At 39.2% G+C, this 22,218-nt stretch overlaps 1 protein-coding gene across 2 annotated transcripts in view; it reads left to right on the top strand.

The window, feature by feature from the left end:
* shisal1b (shisa like 1b) overlaps positions 1 to 16,654 on the top strand; it is a 41,050-nt gene extending 24,396 nt beyond the window's left edge. Inside the window, exons 3-5 of one of the 2 annotated variants that reach the window (XM_040132111.1) lie at positions 744 to 957; positions 4,932 to 5,234; positions 13,337 to 16,654. In XM_040132111.1, coding sequence (XP_039988045.1) covers positions 744 to 957; positions 4,932 to 5,234; position 13,337 — 518 coding nt within the window. In that variant the 3' untranslated portion in view covers positions 13,338 to 16,654. Of the gene's footprint in view, positions 1 to 743; positions 958 to 4,931; positions 5,239 to 13,336 lie in introns of those variants that run through there. The other variant, XM_040132110.1, reaches the window with a different exon arrangement.
* The last annotated feature ends 5,564 nt before the right edge of the window (positions 16,655 to 22,218 follow it).

The following is a 22,218-nucleotide window of genomic DNA, read 5'->3' on the forward strand; positions in this document are numbered from 1 at the left end:
CCACATATCTTTGCATCACTCCATAATGAAGTCGGGACTCTGTCATCCCACATAATTCCAGTTGAGTTTTCAGGTGACTTAAGATAAAGAGACTGGTCTGGCCTTGCTTCTTTCATTTGAGTTCAGTTTTTTTCCTGGCTTCAACCAAAACCACCATCTAGGGATTTGTAAGTTAATTTTGACACAGCAAATTCTTTTACTGGTCTGAAGAAAAAAACAAATACCTGAGCATATTTGGCAATTCCATCCAGAAGCACTGAAACTCTTATGGTTGCATAATGACATAATAAATAACATGCACTTGATGTATTTTGGGTTGTTTTGTTCCTCCAAGATTAAGGTGACAGTGCTTTTGCCATTAGGGTCTGTATGCATAATGTGATGTCTGCAATCGGATTATTTTTACTGGTACGCTTGTTTTCTGTTCCTTGTCCTACACTGTTATTATTATACAAACTCTCCCCAGTCCTTTCTTTTCTGAGGCATCCAAAGAAAACAAAAAAGCATTCAGTACTTTGATTATGTAATTGCGCTGCCGTACATTTAAGGATGTTCCCTTGCGAGCTGTTTTCCAATATTTCTCATAAGGGGTTGTCATTTTTCAGAGTCGGGAGACAAACACAAAGTCTGCCTCAAAGGTCATGAGTCACATGTCTTTACCTCCTGCAGTACCAAAATACCTCCTTCCTGACAATTTCTGAATGGATTTTACTTCTTAGTCTTTGTCTTCCCCAACAATGCAGCCCTCTCAGCTCATTACCGGGTGTGTGAACCCTACTCTGACCACAAGGGGCGTTACCACTTTGGCTTTCACTGCCCACGCCTCTCAGACAACAAGACCTACATGTTCTGCTGCCACCACAACAACACCGCCTTCAAGTACTGCTGCAACGAGACTGAGTTCCAGATGGTCATGCAGATCAACCTCACCACCACCTCAGACGGATATGCACACAAGTGAGTAAAAACATACTGGAATTTGACCCAATTTGACCCCTTTAAACCGTGTGTCTGCCCCGTCGAGTACCAGTTTAGTCTTATTAGTCCCACTCTACTGTTTATTTTTTCTGTTTGGTTTTGGAAAATGATTGAAATGATTGAAATCACCACTGTTGTCCAGCAACACAGGGTTTAGAAAAAGAGGGAACTCCCAACACACCAGGGGTGGCAGTGCTGCTGTGATGAATTTAATAATAAGAATACTACCAAAGAAGTAATTCTATTCTAGGTATATACTGTATGCACTCCGCTTTTACTTCATTATGACGTCAGAGAGTGCATACCTCTGCCAAGGCCGTTGCTAATTACCAAAGTGTTTAGAAAATTTTAATCTACATCTGGATGTGGATCACAATACATGATGATGTACAGTGGTAGTTATGTTGATTTGGGAGAATAAAGCCATGGATGGGTAAGGGGTCTGCCAGGGACAGGCCTAGGGGCACAGGGGTTCAACGGGCCCCTTTGCCAGGCAGACCCTCTGTTTTAAATGACTGTTGAACCTTTTATTTTTTTCGCGAAAATGTTTTATGTTTGTATGCTCCTGATCCCAATCTAAGTTCTTTAATAATCGTTCAGCAAGTCCAATCCATTTATTTTAATTGTTTTTTTTGCTTATGTTTCCCTCATAAAACAGAAGCTTACTTAGGTTACAGTACATCTACATTAAAAAGTAAGAGCTCCCAGTCTACTGATCCTCCTTACCCTGCCAACTAGTGGTGATTACATGCTTTTTTCACACCCTGTGAAGGAACATTAGGACAACAATGAAGTGTGCAGAATTTAAAGTGAGGGCTCAAACGTCTGACCACTGAGTTATTGTCCCTTCAGACTGATCATGTTACAGTAGTGCCAACTGTGGGCCAAATGCCATCAGTTTTGCAGGATTGCTGAGAGAGTACAAATGTGTGGGATTTCTAAACATGGTTGCATGGTTGTACGATGCATTCAAGAGTTTTTGTAAAATACGTCATGACCCATTTTAGGAAAACATGATGACCCGTGAAAAAAAAATTAATTTAGAGCTGCAATGCCAATTTATCATTAGTTGATAGACAAAATTAATAGGCAACTATTTTGATAATCAGTTTATCATTTCAGTCTTCAGTTTTTTAAGAAGAATTTACAAAAATGTAATGGTTGTCAGCTCCGTAAATGTGAGAATTTGCTGCTGTTCCTCATCTTACATTGCAATGAACTAAATATCTTTGGATTTTGGATGGTTAGTTGGACTAAAAAACCCATCTGATGATCTTAGACTGTGGGAAATAGTGATGGGTATTTTTTTGTCTATTTTCTGATGTTTTATACCGCAAATGATTAATTGATTAATTGAGCTAATACAGTAATGAATCTATCATGATTATTCGGAAATTAAAATTATCGTTAGTTGCAACCAAAAATGAATTGATTCATTTTCTTGAGTACATCCAAAAATAGTATGTACCAAATTTGGCTGGGATGGGATAAAATGTGTAAGATGAAAAAAACTATGTATTTTAAGATGGAAATGTACAAAATACAGGAATAAGACTTCTCTGTCTGACAGTTAAGGAGCAATGAACCCAAATGTAAAGTCCCACACTGTGGCACAATGCATACCAAAAGCTCATAATGTCTTCTATGTACCATGATGGAACTTTCCACCAAATTACACTGAAATCTGTTGTATAGTTTCTGAGATATCTGGCTGAAACACGAACAAACTGAACCAAAACATAACCTCCTTGGGGGAGGTAATTAAGAAAAAAAGTAGGCTGTGCATCGTTGAAACTTGAGTAGATTTTTAAGCAAGGAGCTATGGTGGAACAAGCAGTTTCAAAGAAGTGACATTTCCTCAGATCAGATGAAAAAAAGCTGGTTATAGTCTGCAGACAGACAAACAGTTCACTCCCTTGACAAGTATCGCACTCACTGACACCACTTGGCTTTTGCTCAGAGGGTTCGTTGACATTGATCTACACCTACAAATCATTCAAAACCAACACAGAGAGGAGCAGATGCTGAAAGCGGTTGTTTTGTTGTGAGTGGGACGCCTCCACATGATAGCTACCAAGGTAGGTGTTAAGTGATGGCTATGATATTCAAGTATCCCTATGGCATCCATGACTAATTCATACAATAAATTATAGTGCACTTGTCCAGTATTATTAACAGTAAACTAATACAGGTGGCGAAAATTGTCAATATATTCTCATGCAGGACACATACTCATTACAGGATAAGCAGGTTAAAGTGATGGACACAGAAAAATTAGCGTCTTGTTCTGTGGGAGCTCTCAGTGAGAGGTTCGGGCGAGAAAACCACAGCGCTCTGTACTAATGCCCTCCCAGCATGACTCTGTCTGGGGTGGTTCACACTGCCCTGCAGCCAGTCATGATATTTAATTTCAGTGTCAGATGGCCTGTTTGGCCACTCTTTCATCCTGGCTCAATGGAAAATAGGATTGTGGGTTTGATATTTACCACTGGCCAAGCAAGTTATTCAGCTCCCTACTCACAGTGCACAGTGTAAATAGCATTACACTTTGAGATTTACTGCGGTTTGAAGTAAAACCAAAGGCGACCGGCCTGGGTGGGTTTCACAGGTCAATGCATTGTAGCCTATGGCCCTCTATATAGTTACAGAGTAGCTGAAAGGTTGCAGAAATTAAATAGATTCAGAGTGGAAGAGTCAGCCGCGAATGAATTTGTTAAAAAGCAGTAAGAAAAGCTACCAACCTTTGACAGATAATCAATTGGATCTCCTTTCCTTCTCTGAAAAAGCTGTGTTAAATATTGAATAACATTTATTTTAGTAGTGTTGTCATGATGGATCGCTCCAAGGGCTTTGCACATACTGTTTGCTTACCCTGGGGGTTGACCCAAGTATAGTCCTACATGGAAAGCCTGTCGCCCCCTCAATTTAACCTTAGTAGACGTACAAACTCAACTATAGGTAAATGTCTCTGACACAGATGTGAGGAAAGGTAAATGCAGTTAAAAAGAAATTCAAATTTCAGTGCAGTGGTGATATTCACCTGCCTTACTGCTCATACAAGCAGCTCAGATGTTCATTTTAAGGACATTTATTCATATAAACATCCCCAAGACCACATTATTTGTAGACAGAAGTTTATTCTTATGATTTACTGAACTAGAAGCACTTGGACATCATTTTGCAGTCAAAAAAATTGCCAAAGTGTGCCAAAATGACAAGATGGGTTTCCCTTGAGATCCAGCCCTAAATCGATTTTGAAGTAATAACCTGGGTCATCTCCATCTCTCAGAGTCAAAACAATTTATTTTTCATTTTGAATAGCATCCAAATAGGACTGAATCCCTTTCAGTTTGTCTGATATTCCCCAACTAAATGTCCTCAGCACCATATAAACAGAGACCACACACCCATAAATATTTAGTTGCCCTGTTTTAGCAAATGCTGCTTCTCAAACTTCTCAGTAAGCTATTTTCTAATGCTATTTCTGCTCATTTACCTTGTTGTACTTTATGGATGTGGGTGGACTAAAATACAGCACAAATGTGCCCCACATATATCCAGCTCGATCATGTAATGCATGGTGAAAAATTATGAGCAGTAAAAATAAAGAGCACAGATTTTTCAGAAGCACTACGAAGAAGCCAAAATGAGATGGATTAAAAAGTCTTTTCTTTGTCCAACTTAAGAAGCAAGTATTTACAAAAGCAGCAAATGGAACAGATGGAGATTTCTTTTAATATATTTATGGTTTTTTATCAAAGGAGGATTTGATGAACATCTTGGTCTTGCCACACGAAGAGCAAACAGTCACACCTGGCAGCTCCATCATAGCTATTGGGAGTTAAAGACCCAGCTTAAGGGTATCTGGATGACAGCTCAGAGCATGTGGGGAGTGTTTATCATTTTCTTTCCCATATTACACTGTGCTAATACTCTCTGTCTGTCCCCTGCAGTAATTATACAGCCCTGGTCGGCGTGTGGATCTACGGCTTCTTTGTCATGGTGCTGCTTGCGCTGGACTTTCTCTATTACTCAGCCATAAACTACGAGCTGTGCCGGGTCTACCTGGAGAAATGGGGTCTGGGAGGACGCTGGCTAAAGAAGGCTCGGAGTCAGTGGCACAGGTCCATGCCAGAGGAAAGTGAAGCCCAGGCTCAAGCCCAGCCCATGGTCCCCAGCCACCACCAGCCCCGACACAGCCTGCGAGGGGAGAGCCACAGCCCTACGCTCCTGCCCTACAACACATCCAACGCATGGTGAGTCACCATCTGTCAAGTGACGACTGCCAACCTGCAGTTTGGTACGCATGCCTACTGTAAAGCTGCAAGAATCAGCAAATAGTGAACTAGGATTTGCGTCCCAGATCTCCTGGGTAACCACAGCTGGAATCTTCACAGAGATGTCTCCATGGGAGAGTTGGCAGTGTTCAAATAATAATTTATACATAACAGACGGGTAGCTGGAAGAGACTGTTGCAATTCTGGTGTGGCCTACATCAGTTTATTAACCCATCGTGAAGGAATTTTTTCCTTCTTTAGGTCTTTTGGCCTTTAGGTAGTATTGGGCAGTGTGTCCACGGGTCCCTCACAGGTCACGTAGGAAAAGCATAGTTCATTGTCCGTCTCTAGCTGTCTGATAGAATTCAGCTGGCCCAATCCCCACTGGCAGTTGCCATAGTAACCAGGGTCGTGGCACAGACCCTCAGAGATAGTAGAGAGACAGAGCCACCGGTGGAGGAGATAACAGTCATAACAAACAGCAATTATTTCTGGGTCATTAAGTTACACAAGTCTTCTCTAAGTAGGACAGATACCCAACGTGAACTAGGTAAAACACGGTTTAATGTTTAGGATAAGGTACCCAACAGAATCTTCACACATGTATGGATATGATGTGGTTCCATGAAGAATAACCGTATTTGGACACGTAGTAAGTATGACGTAGTATAGGGTTAAATACGATCTACCGTGAAGGAATCCTTCAGAACTGGACGGGATTACACAGTGTTACCTATTTTCTCCTTGATGCATCGTGCTTCAATAAATGCTTGTGCTTAAGACATCTGGGTCTCCCGAACCTTCTTCCATTGAGTCACCATATTTCCATCACACACATGAAATACTATTGACCAGTGGTAAAGAAATCCTTTTAAATATTATTATTATCTACTATTATCTACTATTATTATCTTGTATGTCTCCTTTATCCGATTGGTTGTTGCCCTTCTCCAAGTCCTACACTAACTTGCTTAGCAATGTCAAACTCCATTAGATTAAACTTTTTTTTTTTAAACTATTTTACTGGCCAGATAGCTAATTCTTTATTCATTTGTACTTCCCAGTACACTGATTTCTTAAGTTTCCATTCTTGCCACATCTGCAGAATGGGAAGAACGAGAAAACACCCTTTTAGTCCAACTTGGTAGTATTCATGCATTATTCCAAAATACCTTCTACTCTTCTAATACTACTCTTCTAATTACAACCAAGAAGCTAACTTGAACGGCTTTTCCCCACTTAGCTTCACGTGTTTATGGTATTTATGTGCAATATGACATGGGGTAACTTAGCGGTGCAACCAATAAGAACCATGGCTAATGCTAACATCCAAAAGACATCTGTGTAATCCAAATCAGTTTACAACAACACAGCGACTGAGTGCCTGAATACTTCAGATATGAGGCAACACTGTGTCAAAACCAGTGGTGGAATAAGTACTGAGATCTTTTAATTAAGTAAAAGTAGCACTACCACAGAGTAAAAACACTCTGTTACAAGTAAAATTCATGCATTCAGAAGTTAAACCACAAAAGCATTAGGGTCAAATATACTTAAAGTATATTTTTATACTTTTTAGGTAAAAGCAGTCAGACACGATGGCCCACTTCAGAATCATTTTGCATTATTAATCTCAATCTCCAAAGTAACTAGTAACTTAAGTTATCATTTAAATGTAGAGGTTTAAAAAGTACAATATTTGTCTCTGAGATGTAGTGGAGTGGAAGTCCCTCAAAAATTTACTGCAGTACATTACCTGAGTAAACATACTTAGTTACTTTCCACCATCGGTCAAACCCATCAAATGTATAGTGTTGATATCAGTTTACAGTCAATAAATGCACAAAAATTGATTGATATCTGTTGAATATTCTTTCAGAGCTCCAAGACATAAATTTTGAAAAACTGAAGACCTCCAAAACTACATTTATACAGTGGGATGTGTTACATAACCCTGCATCAACTATTACAAAATATGATTTGTTCTACTCTGATAAACATACAGTATTACAGCACAGAGACTCTTGTTGTTGTTTGGAAAAGCAGTGAATGAGTAGGTGCTTAGAAACAAATTCAATGGTCCCTTTTACTTCATTTCCTTTAAACTTTTTTTCTCTCATTTTCTTGTTTGCCTGTTTTTTTTTTTGTTTTTTTTTTTACTCTGTGTTTTGTTACATAGAGAGCTACATGGCAGGTAAACAGTGTGTCTAGAAGGACAAATTAGAGCATTTCTAGCATACTTTCCCCTAGCCAACAGGGAGGAAGCTCAAACATCAGGCCCCCCGTTCACTTGAGTTCCTTATTAAGAGTGTAGCATGAACACACAGAAGCAAACACACACATCATTACTATCAACGATTGATATTGATAACTCTGTCCCTTATAGCAACTCACTGGTAAAGAATTCAATCATTCAATATATGGTTTCCCTCTGACTAAGGAATGCAGACTTTATCAATATTTTAAGAGCCCTTCCGCCCACTAATGGATAATTTTGTGCAAAGCATCTGATCTGTATTTGTCTTTCATCTCAAAATAGCTGCACTCTGCCTCAACATCAAACTCTTTTTTAAAAAGAGAAATTTTCGTGGTTTTAAGTCTGACCGGCTCATTAGGGAGATTTCATTATTAAAGAATAGAAGAGAATAATGTGAAAGCTTCACTGTTCGCCCGGGGCCCCTAACTCATTTAACCTGAATGATGCGACTCGAGAGTCACATTAGAAACCTTTCATAGAGTTTCTGTGGCAAAACACCATCTGCTGTCCTTTCAGTTTATCTTTTTATTACCTTTGAGAGCAGTCAGAGGGGTCTCAGGGTGTGTTAGGCTGCATGTGACTGTTGTTAAAACATACGACATGATTTACAATGCTAGGCGTGAACTACAACACACAGCAGCCGCAGGGAACTTTTCTTCTTTTGGTAGACATTGTTCAGACTTTCATAATAAAGGTACACAATGACAGAGTAGAGTCTGAACAAACCTACATTCTTGTGCAGTCAATTTGTCTTTCAGTTCTGTCAGACACTGTGCACCCTATCTGTCTGACTGGGGCTCAGGAGTCTCTTACTAGAGGTAGACATCTCTCTCGGGTCATGATAATTTAATGTGGACAGAGGTTTGACAAATGGCTTTGAGAAGCAGTATGGACAGTGGGAGCCATAGATAAGAAGAGCTGGTGTGCTGCAGAGGGATCCTGGGGCTGTTCTGCTGGTGGAAACATGGTTAACTAAGACTGGACATATCCATGGAGCCTCCTCATTAGACACAAAGTCAGTTCAGGATGACAGGACTCATCAATCCTGGACTGGCGAGGTTGACCTGTACTGGCAGCTCTCCAGCTTTAAACTACAGGATGCCTATAAAAAAGAAGTTTGAAACCTCAGGAAAATGCTCATTGACAAAGTGGGCCATGAAAATGAGAGCATGCTGTTGTTCTCATGCTAGTCCATGGTAATTTATGCTGATAATGAGTGACGGAAACTGTTTCAGGATGGATGGTGGTGTGGAATAACCATGTGCAACAACTTCTACTATAAATAAATTAAACTTTTTAATAGACAGGACAGCATTTACAAAGAACTAGAACTATTCTTGGATAATCATTCACATCGGGAAAAAAGTGACAGATGCTAGGAGCTAAATTCAGTCACAAGCAGTTTCTAGGGCAAGATCAGAATAGCCTGTTTGCCGTTTCACACAGTGAAGCACTTCTCAAAATCCAGATAGTGCTTACACTTTTTAAAAAATATGTTAAGTAACCACATAGGGTGATACTGCATGTACACCACAGTTGACGTTGCCCACACAGTGCGTCATCAGATGGCCCGTGGTTTATTTGCAGGGGTACAGATCTTTATCCCCAGAGAGGATGCAGGGTAATGGTTCAAAAAACTGGGTCCACTTAGTTGAACATCTGTTGGCCAAATGTAAACAAACAGAGATGGGGCCAAGTCCCACAACTGGTTTAGCAGGATCTAAAAACAACCCAGTTGCAGAGCAACTCAGGAACCCAACATAAATGGTTACTAGTGCAGACGAGCAATCCTGACAAGCAAGTCAAAGTATCATTTCTCCAAATGCACAGATCTATTTCTTGGCTTTCAGCGTGTGGGAAAACTGTTTACCAAAATCACTATGTAAGCGGGGTGTTATGTACTACTGCAGATCTACTGGGGGTTCAGTGTGGGTGGGCTTCGAAGCGGTTATTTCTTCCGCTCCGTGGATACCCTTTATTAAAATCCCGTATTCATGCATTCACTTCATTTTGCACAATTAAAAGACACTTGACAGGTGTCATTTCTTACCAAATGTTGTGCAATGCAGGCGAGAGAAAAGAAAGGGCCTGCTGAGCCAGATATCAGATTTAATATTTTTTCTGTAATAGTAAATGGCATGGGTACTGGCCGGGGTTTGCCTAATCCCTACAGTCAATGCTACACAGAACCGTAAATACAGACCTGGTACAAAGCAGGTAATTCCCAATCAGAGGTAATTGTACCCTAAGGGGCACTACTGCAGTTGAAAGATTGTGCTGTAGCTCGATTTGGCAAAAACAATATATTTCTAGATATATTTCTGTTTAGGAGGAAAGTAAACATACAAAAGTGGGAATATAAACTGGTGAGAGGCTAATCTTTAGTATATTAATTGTCACACCTCTAACCAGCCTGAATCACCTGATTTGTGCAGACTTGAGAGTGGTACTGAGCTTTTCGTGTAATTCTCTGTATGAATAAGCAGTGTCGAACTATTCCTTTATTCCATTAGCACATTGGGAACATTACGGGTGGTGTTAATGAAGGGGCACTGGGGCTGACCTGATAGGGTAATGGTGGACAAAAGACATGTCAGACAAAATCTATTGGGAACCACTGCACTCAGCTTATCTCATTGCAACAGAAAGAACAAAAAAATTTTGGCATCACAAATCTTAGCAAGGCTCTTATGTAACCCTTAAATGGCAATAAACTCAGCTTTTCCCGGAAACTCCTGCTCTATTGCCATAAAGCACTCAGTAGCATTAAAACCCTGGTTGGATGTCCCATTGTGGCTATTAGGACATTAAAGATTTGGCTGGAATCCTGGTTTGTGCCGTCCCTCCTTTTGCAATTAGTAGCACTGGGGATACGCAGCATCTTCTGAATATCTTGACACCAGAAAGAAAATTTAAAAAGAGCTGGCAGTGAGAATCTCCTATATTATCACTTAATTTATAATTCTTTGTGTAGTGGGACCACTCTGACACACTCTTTCTCAGAACTGTAAGAAATATTTCCTCTGCCGCTGTCACTGACTCTGGCTTTACTGCAAAAATAACTGTAATCAAGATAAAAAAATAAACTGCTCCTTTGCTGGCATGTTTGGCAGCATAATTAAAAATACATGACACAGCGTTGGTTTAAAAGGGCCTATATATAAGTATTTTAGTTTAAAACATTCAAAAATTAACTAAAATTATCAACAGAATGTGAAGAAATAACAGTTCTGACGTTATGTCAAAGATGTCTATGCATTGTGTTGCAGAGTTATCTTCTGAAGTTAGCATGCTAACCAGCTTGCCCTGGTCTGTTCAGTGTCACAGTGAGTCACTGTAGCATCTAGTCTGCCCTCAGTCCAATATGTGAGGATGAAGAAGTAGTGCTGCCCAGAGGGCTAGAAACCACATTTGGTGGAAAATTAAAGAAGTGGCAGAAATAAAAGCAAAACAAGAGTTAATATTGGCGTTGCTTTCCATCGCTGGAGACAGCGCTTGGCGAGTAAAGGAAAGTTTGATGCTGAACTCGTACCATTTCTTCTAGACTGGTAAGTCAACAGCTATTAAGAAAAAAATAAATTAACATGAAAGAAAACATCATTTAGACTGGGGAATTGTTTTTTACGTTAGATCGCCTGTATATGTGGTGGGGTTGTGACTTGAAAGGGTTGAGAAGCACTGACTCACTGGGCCAGCTGAGCTTAGCCATGGATAGTGCGCTCAGCGTGAGGTGGTATCTTTCACCACATTCAGCATTCACCAGCAACCATAACACTGCCTCTTACAGTCAGGCCTCAGTGATTCAGCGTTATCACCCAGCCAAGTAAATGCAGTCTCCATGACTTGTCTGTTACATCACTTTGGTCACAGGTAAGCATCCCTCACGCCAGCACTCAAACACCTGCCGGTTGGTCTGCCTGGGAAATGACACCCAGCCACACTTTGCTCTACTCAGGAAGGTGAAAAGGCATTTCACACCTTTTCTCGCCTCTTTTTTCTGTCAGAGTGTGATCAAAGCCTAGCTCTGTCTCCTGCATATTCACATCCACCCCTGAACTCATTGCTTTGCTTTCTGTGGTAATAATAGAATTGTACATTATGAAATTATTCCTGACCAGTCTGTCCGCAGAGCAGCATGCCAAGACTCTGTCCAATTAAAGCAACACTCCATGTGGTGTGAGTTAATTATCATCATAGATGCTACAAAGGCAGTCAGGCATCAAGTTCTGCTGCAGGCTAAAGGGGAAGAGCAGGGGAATAGGTTTAGCTCTCTGCAAGTTGTTGAATGACTTTTGGCATTGCCACGAGCAAAAGCGGTTGCTGCAGCTTTTTATGTTTATTTTGGGGCGGTGTTTGTGATCTTCTTATAATATTATTAGATCTGTTGTCAGACATTTATGTTGCATTTTAGTAATTTTCTCTGGAGTAAAATAAAATAACCTTCAGGACCTAAAAGCACATTGAGCACAATCATCAATGTCACATCAACCTGCTGATAACAAATATCAATAAAGTGAGCAGGTGGAAACTTTTATGTTCACATTAACAATGTAGTTATATTATTTTGGGCAGCAGAAATTAATGCTGTGGATGTGGTTCATAGAGGTGGGGTGGGCTCAGAGTCTTTACTAGAAATACAGACTTGTAAAATATTTCTGTAAACCCGATAGCTTTATGAAAGCAAAGCTGCCCCATTTTATTCGTCTGTTTTTTCTGGCCTGATTTCGAGCTGATTTTAAAGCCGGCATGTTGTGATATAAAGATCAATGTGGCCCATGGAACACAAAGCACACACCTCGTGACCCGAGACAGTTTCAGCCATGCAACTGAAAGCCATTTCCGTGTTGACTTCTGGTGGAATTTGATGATGCAGACATATGCACTCTGGGCTTAACAATGGCTGTTTGGACTGGATAAAGGATCGTAACCCACAAAGATGGTCTCAGGCTTTGAATGTGAATGGCCTCCGCAGTCTTTCACCAGATGTCCACTGACTCTTCGACCTTGACCCCTCCCTCCCCCCCAGTCGATGCAGGCACCTGCTTTGGTCTTGTGTTCACAGACAGCTGAGGCCACATGCATAAAACTTTCAGTAAATTCACAACCAAAATTACCTGCCTGAAAAAACAGAAGTATACAGATAAATTGTTTTTGTCAGAATTATAAAACGTTGCATACAGATGGCTCCGTTTGATGGATCTCAAGCCTCATTCCCACGATGAGTTAACCATAAATTAATGTAAACAGATTTCATCTCTCACCAAAAAACATTTTCACATGGCCCGCAGTCGGCACGAGGTGTGCATATTCTCAGTGCAAATTCTTTTTTTTCTTTTTTTTGAATAAATACTAGTTTTGTGTGGAAAATGCTTGATGCATAGTGTTTGCGCGTATGCATCATTTATGCATCTGACCCCTTAAGCTGTCTGTTTTTCTGGTATTCATTTAGTTTCTCAGTCCAGGAACCTTGCTATATCACCAATGTAGTAAAAACCAGAAACCAGACCAAACCCGGTCACAACATCCAATGCAGACCATCCCTTAACAGAGAAGGATTAAGGATATCCACCCCTATATATGACCATGGCAAACCCCTGGCTCGTCCCTGGTTGGAATCGGGGCAGGGGCATTTGTTACATCTCTTTGTCTTTCTCGTTTTCCTGTCATCTCCCCACTATTGCTATGAAATAAAGAGTTGGTAAAAGCTTCTGAGAGAGGAAGAAAGTAGACACTGTTATAAAAACATTTTTGTCAAACTGCTATTTCCAAGGTCATGAATGTATCTTGATTCTCAATTTCTTGTTTTTCTTTTTTTTTTGGGCAGAATGATGCTGCGAGTGGACAAACTAAAGAGTAGCAAACACCTTGTTCCCTTACGTGGTACAGAGGAGACGCCCCGCAAATGCCCTCTCTCTGGACCACAGATACAAAGACTACTTGTGGGCTAGCCATACTGTTAGAAGTTAGAAGTGACTACTGCCCCTGTCTAATGAGCACAAAACACCCATGGACTGACAGGAGCAGGCTTATATGGCATTTAGGAACCCAGCTGAACAAAGGTGGAAAGGAGACACGGAGGACAGTACTGCTGCTGCCACTGCAGAGGAGTGACAGACACCTTTAGCTGCTCAAAGGTGTTCAGTGATCCCCTGAAATGGCTGCCAAGGCCTGAAGTATCACAAACCAATCCGAGCTCAACTGGACAAACTGTACTCGCAAGCGAGGAGGCTTGCCGGTTTTTCGAAAAACAAAAAATTTAAAAAAAAAAAAAAAAGGTCATCTTTCTAGATATAGAATGTTTATTACACTGCTGTGTCAGTTTGTGTTCAGTAGCAGTTAGACACAGTTGTGGGTTATCTATATGGTGATTTATTTATGTGAACTAGTCAGAGAAATATATGAGTGGTTAACATTCGGAAAATGTAACAGCTTAGGTCGATGCTGAGCATCTCACTTAGAGTAGAATGTTTTTGTCACTTACTGAAGCCAGACACAAAATGTCTCTGCAGCCATGTTGAAAAACAATATCTTGTATGAAATGTTTTTGGTCTCCTTTCTGCAAAACAAACGATTTCTCTATATTGTGATGTGTCTGACAAGGACATAACGCCATACAGTTAAACTGCTGTAGATCTAAAGGTTTTACATTAGGTCATCAAGATTTCTCTTTGGTTTACCGACGGTGAAGAAAGGGATCGTGAGTCTTAATAAGTTATTTCACCCGAAACATTCATGAGGATCAGGGATGCCGTCAGAACAGCAAAGCGCTTTATGCTAAGTTAAACATTACCTTCACCCTTGGCTCTGAGCCTACAACCCCATTTGAGACCATAAAATACATTATAAGGGTAGTATGTTACAGATGCCATGGTAAACTCATCCAGTGACTTGTTTGCCCTTCCTCATTACCGGAGCTGCCTGAAAAACAGCCCCATTAGCAATATGATGGAAATAAATATCCATTAGACTCCTTTATAAGGAGCACTCCATATCCCACATTGGTAACAGACAATTGTAAGCGATTAGCCGTAATAGAAAATCCATTAAAGTCCCCTTCACTGTCAGCAATAATGTACAGTAGCTAAATCCATAGAATGACATGGTATGTAAAAGTCATAGAGGCCAGCCGAATGAGCACTGGGTAATCACTGATGTGTATCACAGACGTTTCAGATTGGTTTATAATTAAAGTGTAGATGAAGTCAATGAAATGGATATATGATATTTCTGGATAATGAACTCAGCCAATCAATCAGCCAATTATTTTCTCAGTTGATCAATGAATCTTTTGATCTATAAAATGTCAGAAAATAGTGAAAACAGCCTGTTATGATTTCTGACAGCTCGAGGTCAGGTATTCAAAAGTCCAAAAACGAAGGATTTTCAGTTCACTATCGTATATGACAAAGAAAAGCACTAAATCCTCACTTTTGGAACCAGCAAAGGACAAATTACTGAAATGGTTAATCAATTATCAAAATAAATTCCTCTAGAGCTGCAACTAAGGATTAATTTCAGTATTGATTAATCTGCCAAATATTTTCTAAATAATCGTTTGGTCTGATAAGTGTCAGAAGACAGTAAAAATTGCCCATGACAATTTCTTCAAATGTCTTCAGATTATTCTTTGTCTGACAAACAGTACAATATCCAAAAAGCAGCACATATTCACATCTGAGAAGCTGGAACTACGGAACCGTTTTACATTTTTGCTTGAAAAATAATTCAAACGATAAATTGTTTATCAAAAACGGTTCCAGAATAATTTTCTGTCGCATAACTAATACATAAATTGACGATTTCAGCTGCACGATCATCACATCGAAATGAAAATCTTACACTTAATACTCAAATCTGAATGAACTGCTGAGGTAAATTCTCTGTAATCATACAATGCTGTCATTTCTGTCTAAGGACAGCAAAACAAAGCAGCTGTTGATGCCAGACTGTATATGAGTGACAGACTGTGAAGACCAGGTGGACAGAAGGTAGGTACAGTACGAGAGGAGAGCCTGTCCCAATCTTACATCTGTAACTGATAACCTGGCAGTTGCTGAGCCTGTACGTGCACAAAATCTCTGGTCTATGCACACATTGCAACTTTCTCATCAAAAACTAACTATTTAATCACTGGGTCTTATCATCGCATTCATCCTCTCTGTTTCATGAAGTTTAAGTGGACGAACCTCTGGTGAAGTGCTGTGAGCTGGGCCTGCTGGGCGTTATCAGCAATAATGTTCATATTTGCTGAGTTGTTAGAGCAAGTTAATTCCCATTTCAATGGCTCAAGTTTAATTGCATGTGCGCCCCAGCAGGCTCATGCCATCGCTTTCAGGGGCAGAGAAACAGGATGCGTCCAAGTGAAATAATTGGCCCAGAAATCAGCAGTGGTTATAAATGATGCTGTTTTGCTCTCTCTCTGTAGCTGCCTCCCTATTCCCAGAGTGCGAACAGCAGCGGAATACAGGGAAGAGAAGTTTTTAACAGGTGCAGAAGCACAAAGGGGATTTAATTAGTCCCAATGCTGGATAAGTGGGAAAAATCTAATATGTTAACGAACACGTCTCTTTTCAGGGTTCTCAGTTATGTGTCCTGACCAGTAATAAGGCAAACGAGGTCTGTTCTTATCGCCAATAAAGTAATAATTACACCCAGGGAAAAACAAAAAGCTTAATTTTGCTTCTGACAAGCAGTAGCAGGGTCAAAAATGATTCCCTCTAGAGACATACGAGGAATCTTTCCCCCGTTTCTTAAAATGTTACAACTTAGTTTTGTGATGTTTTTTTGTTTTGTTGAAAACAGTCTTGACTCTGGCCTGATGTGATGTGGTACTGTAAATCATATCAGCTCAACCCTCTTACCAAATTAAAAAAAAAACACACAAAAAAAAACAAAAAAAAAAGAAAAGGATGGGAAGACGGGAGCACACATCTGTTTCAGTATCTCCAGGTTGTCATGGTAACAGTTGCCTTACAGTTGAATAACCACCTGTACACAGAAGCTTTGTAGTGGCTGATACCTCACATTTTGGGTGTGGTGGTGGTGATGATAATGTGTACCAAGTTCTGTCTATGTATTTACTACTAGAGAGAATATTCAGTACCGTTTTCAGTTGGATTGTTATTGCACTTGTTGACTTTGTATTGTCACGACAGGGAAAAATAAAGTTTTATCTTTTCCAGTGTGTTTAAATCCCTCTGCGTCAATTGCTCTTTGGAAAAAGAAAAACTCATTTATTTGATTAAGCTTTAAAGCCGAGCCACTACACACTTGGAAGCTGGTAAAAAGTTATCCGAAAAGTCTAAAATTTAACTCAATAAATCAGTAAATAATGTTAGTGTAATGTTAATAAAATTAAAATGGAGTGCAAAAAGCTGGTTAGAAGTAGAGATAATCATTTTATTTGTTTTGCTTTACTTCTAATGATTTGATAAAATAAATTAAAACTTGATTTATTTTACTCTTTTATTTATCTTTGAAGTGCTAATTTTATTTTTTGGCTCCTTTGTTTTCCTAATTTCTGGGGGCATCGGCACACATTAATCATCTATCTTTTTTCCTGTTTTCTTCAACACATTTCTATTTTTTTTTTTTTTTAAAAAGTGTCTGACAAATTTTTAAATGACAAGCCCAAATATGACTACATGCATGGTATTGTGCTAAAACTGCATGTCCCCGGCAAAAAAGTCAGCATCCTCATCAGCGTTTATCCTCATAAACGTCATGGAAACAAACAAACATACAATCAGAATTAGTGGTATGATAAGTATATATGTATATATAAATAATATTTATTTTTTTTATCGATAACATAACCCTATTCGGATGCTAAGCTTTCGTGCTTGGCCAAAACAGAAGTTAGATTTATTCTGTTTTGTTGGTATTCTCAAATAGCATGTCTCAGTTTTAAACATCACCAGTGAAAACGTAAACTTTCCCAAATCCAGCAGAGAGCAGGACTGAGCTGAACATTACTTACATTATGATGTACTTGCACACGAACCAGGTCCTATGCCGTGGATATGCTAGTCATGAAAGGGGCTTTTTTTCAAACTCGTTAGCAACATAAAGGCACCTTTTTACTCCGCACCGCCGTCTGCTCAGCTGTGATGCGTACTCTGCTACATGTGCTGCAGACAGTAAAGGGAGAAAAATTTAAAAAGTTTCAACTTCTTTACCAACTGATCAGAGGTTAGAGAAAAACTATAAATCTTAATGTTTTTGATATATTCAGTAGTGTTTTTCAACTCAACTGATAAGCTTTTAGTTTCTTTTGTAGGTGCTGGGACTCCAAAAGCCTCTGAATAAACTGTGTTTTCTGGGGTTTTTGGCCAATCAACACACCATGAGATGATTCTTGTAGCGTTAAAGCAGTGACCTTCTCAACCTGACAGAGCCACGTCCAAATCTGGCCAACAAAGAAACATCATTAAAGCAAAGGAGTAATGGCAAAACGCTAAGGTGACAGACAGACAGCAACAAGACGTGTCAGACCTCAACACCTCGCTTCAAATCAGACACCTGCTGCGGCTGGCTTGCATCAAAGTCCCCCAGCAACCGAGAAGTTTGTTACCACGTTGTCAGGGTCCCTTGGAGCTTTCCTAATAAGCTCTGACTTCTACTTTTACCCAGCCCTCATCCACCTCTGCTGATCATCCTGCCCAGGTTCAGCGCGTCAAACTGCTTCTTCATGCTGCCATCTTTTGTCCATTCAGTCTGTGTCCCCCTCCGTCCTGTATGCCATTAACCAATGCTCTACTCAACTGTGCATATAAACCAATTGCTTCAATCCATCACCATTTAAAAACCATTGTCTGGTTTTCCACATCCTGCTGTTATTGAGGAGCCTGAGATACATCCTGCCAATATTTATCTATTAAAACCCCATTAGGTTTTGTTTATCCAATGCCCTTGTTGCTCAGGCCGGATCTTCTGTGGCACTGACACTGCATTAAGATCCATCTGAAGTAGATATTAATGTCCATATTAAGGCGCCCATTTAAATCAGCCATTGTGAGTGTTTGAGAATCATTGCCATTGTGAACCATACCTAACTGCTACAAAGAAACAGGATAGAGCAAGACTGACATATGATTTGGGCTAATTTGCTGTATGATATTAAAGTTATATTATTGAATAATTTTAATTTAGTTAAAGCTTGTGACACTTGTGACATGTGTATGAGTTGCAAGTACGACCTCAAATAATGTTTATTTTCATTATCAATTAATTTTATATTTAATTAATCAACTTTATTTCTCAGTTTATCGATTAATCATTTGAAATGAAAACTCGTAAAATTCTGAAAATGTTCATTACAGTTTTCTGGATTTCAAGGTGATGCCTTCAAATGTCTTGTTTTGTCCAACCTAAAGTCCAAAACCCAAAGACATTGAGTTTATTATCACAGAAGACTAAGAAGACAAGCAAGTATTCACATTTGGAACCAGAATGGAGCTGTACTTGAGAGCAGTTCAACCAAAAAGTAATACTCCCTTTTTAGACTGATTTATTTGAACAGTTTTTAGAAACAACCACTATTAGCAAATATATAATAGACAAAACAAGTCACAAAAAAAGTCACAAAAAAAATCACAATTTGTGTGGTAGAAATGTTACTTATTTCTGAGATTCAATCTTATTAATCATCTTGCAACCTGTCGGATTGCCTCAGCAACCCCTATGGGGGGCTAAAGTTGCAACAATTAGTCGATTAATTGATATAACAATCTTCAGAAAAATGATCAGCAGCTCGTTAGATGATCGATTAATGGTTTAAATCATTTTTAATACAAAAGTGTGAGAACAACATGCTGTTTTAAGCCTCTCAAATATTAGGATTTCCTGCTTTTCTCTGTTTTACCGTGGTAAACTGATTAACTTTGGTTTTGGACTGTTGGTCTAAAAAAAGAAGACATTTGAACATGTCAGCTTGGACTCTGTGATGGGAAAAACTGGGATGCATATTTTTCACTATTTTTGGACATTTCATAGACTAAATAAACAATTACTTGATTAAATTATAATTAGATTGCAAAAATGTATTGGAGTTGGAGTCATGAAATTAGAGCTCAGGTGGCGATCTCACGTAGAACAGATTCATAATGTAAATACAAATTATCTGTAGATTTAATATTTAGCGTCTACGTTGTTGTCAACCACCAGAAGTATACACCAAGTTTGACAATAACTATGAGATCAGGAGTGACAATAATAGGCTTATTTCCCCCAAAACTTCATTGAATATACCTTTGGGTAAATTGAGACGGACAAATCTAAACACCGCAATCCACATGATTTGCAGCAGCAGGCTATTGATAATTGATCTCTGCAGGTGATCATTATTAAGCATATAAAACTGACAAAAGTGCAATGCTTTATGCAGATCTTATGACATGTTAAGTAGCACTGATAAGCAGCAAATGACCATCAGTATATAAGCCAATAATGTGGCTGGGTGTAGAACCAAAGACACAGTGAAACAGGAGCTCAGCAGTTAAGATTTAACTGATATGTCGATACAAAGAATAGTAAAGCAAGTTGTCACATAATCCCATTGCTTTGAGTTGAAATATTTCTCTGTTGCTCAGCTGAATATGAAATGTGTGGAGAAAATGTGACAAAAGCCATACTGAGCTCCCCATGAAGCCAATATAACAAGGATATTGTGAATGAGCTGCGTGCTGTTATGACTATGCCCCTAAAGCCAATATATAGTGCAATATTATTTTCAACAACAGACCTGGTGTGAAAAGAGCCTCCAGAACACCAGCAACAAGCAAGGGGGAAATAATATTTAAAATATGCACAATACCAATTTAGCCACTAATCTTCATAACACTCAAACATGAGTATCCATAATTCACCACTATATAATGAAACAGAATGAAAGCATTGTAAGGGCAAACATTAACCAGAAGAAATATAATGTTAATGTCAGCCACTTCAAGAAATTAATTCACAGTTGATATCAGTTAAATTGCACTAGCATTAAAAAAAAAAAAAAAAGAAAACCGCCAGAACAAGTAGACATTAAGCAAATGTCTTCTTCACGTCCGCACAGCAGCTAATGAAAACTTACCTTTGCGCAGTGAAGCAGTGATCTTGGCATCTTGGAGTGGAAAGTACTGGTCAACAAGATGGCGGTTATCGACAACAAGCGCTCAACAAGCGACCATGAGAGTATACCTTAAGATCAACCATTAGTGTGTGGAGGCCCCAAATGGTCAATTTATATATATATATATTGATTGATAGATAGTTGATAGATAGTTGATACTGTACTGCACTATACTGTATCTAGTACACAGATGCAGTATAGTATTTTGTTGTATTATATTTATATTTTTTGGATCAACGTCTGTTTTCAGTTTGATCCGAACCTCACTACTGAACCTCACAGGTGGTTGAGCCTTAATCTTTCCCAGACTTTTGCCATTACCATCTCACTCCGGTACTGCATATGAGGGTTTGAGATAAGGACAAAACCTGTTGACCATCTTGTCTTGATCGTCTTATTTTGAAGGAAAGAAATTAGATTGGAGTTAACTGCTTTGTCCTCATCATTCATTCATAATGTCTTCTCTGTAACAACAAATCCTTCAGTTTCTTCAGTCTACTATGAGAATACTGGCTGTGCAGTGTATAGTCTAGCAATTATTAATTCAGCTACGCATTATGCAAATGATTTCATTTAAATGACATATAATAGCGTTTCTGTGGTTAAACAGCACCATACGACTTTGCAGTAAGAAGATCCTGGGTTATTTTTTGTGTATAGATTTTGTATGATTTCCTCATCAGAGACCTCCCGCATGAAAAGACGGCCGCGTTTGGTTTCAGCTATTAAAGGCCCGGCTCACTATAAATACTGAAGTTTCACCCAAGAGGATCAGTAGTTTGTGGCATAAAAAATGTGGGCAAACAGAACTTAATTTAAATCCCTCTTTATTATATCCTCCTAGGTCACAGCACCAAAGAGGAAGTGCGGATTTAGTATAATTTATTTTAAGCGAAATAACAAGCTCACGCTTGGGACAAAATAATGGGCTGTGCTTTTTGACAGAATTCAAATGAAACCACTGTTCTTATTTTTTTTTTAATGGCGGAGCCTGGTGTTGAACTTTTTTTTGGAGCTCATGTATAAAATGGCATAAATTATATGACTCAGAGATATTTTAAGATTCCTTTACATTCCCTTCTGTAGAAATCAAGGACTTATTTTAGAAAACTGCTCTAAACTTTGAAAGATACTAATTAGTTTAAGCTCTCGATATATTTTTTGAAAAACTGGTAAAAATTGAAATTTATTGAAATTATACGGCAGAATGATTTCGCTCTGTGGTTTCCATGCACACCTCCTTCCCTGCCTCCAGCTCTACAATAAGTGCATTTGAAACATAATCATAACCTCCGTAATGATTCTTGAGTGTAGCAGCACACACGAAACACTTGCTATTCTGATGCTACACTCATCATGATCAGAGAAACTGTGTAATAGTCCGATATAGTACATGTCTGATGCTTGAAAAAATCCTGTCGCTTGGTTGTAGGCTGACATCCCATTAAATTAGAAGAAACAAAGTATGGAAAGGCCCCACTGGTAAATTCAAAGCCACGGAGAAGGTGAACTTTGACCTCTTTCCAGTCTCTGATTGAACTCCTCAAGTTCCTCCCCGCTTGCCGTTGCTCTGGAAACACAGACTG

The sequence above is a fragment of the Xiphias gladius genome, chromosome 8, assembly GCF_016859285.1.
Source record: "Xiphias gladius isolate SHS-SW01 ecotype Sanya breed wild chromosome 8, ASM1685928v1, whole genome shotgun sequence".
NCBI lineage: Eukaryota > Metazoa > Chordata > Actinopteri > Istiophoriformes > Xiphiidae > Xiphias > Xiphias gladius.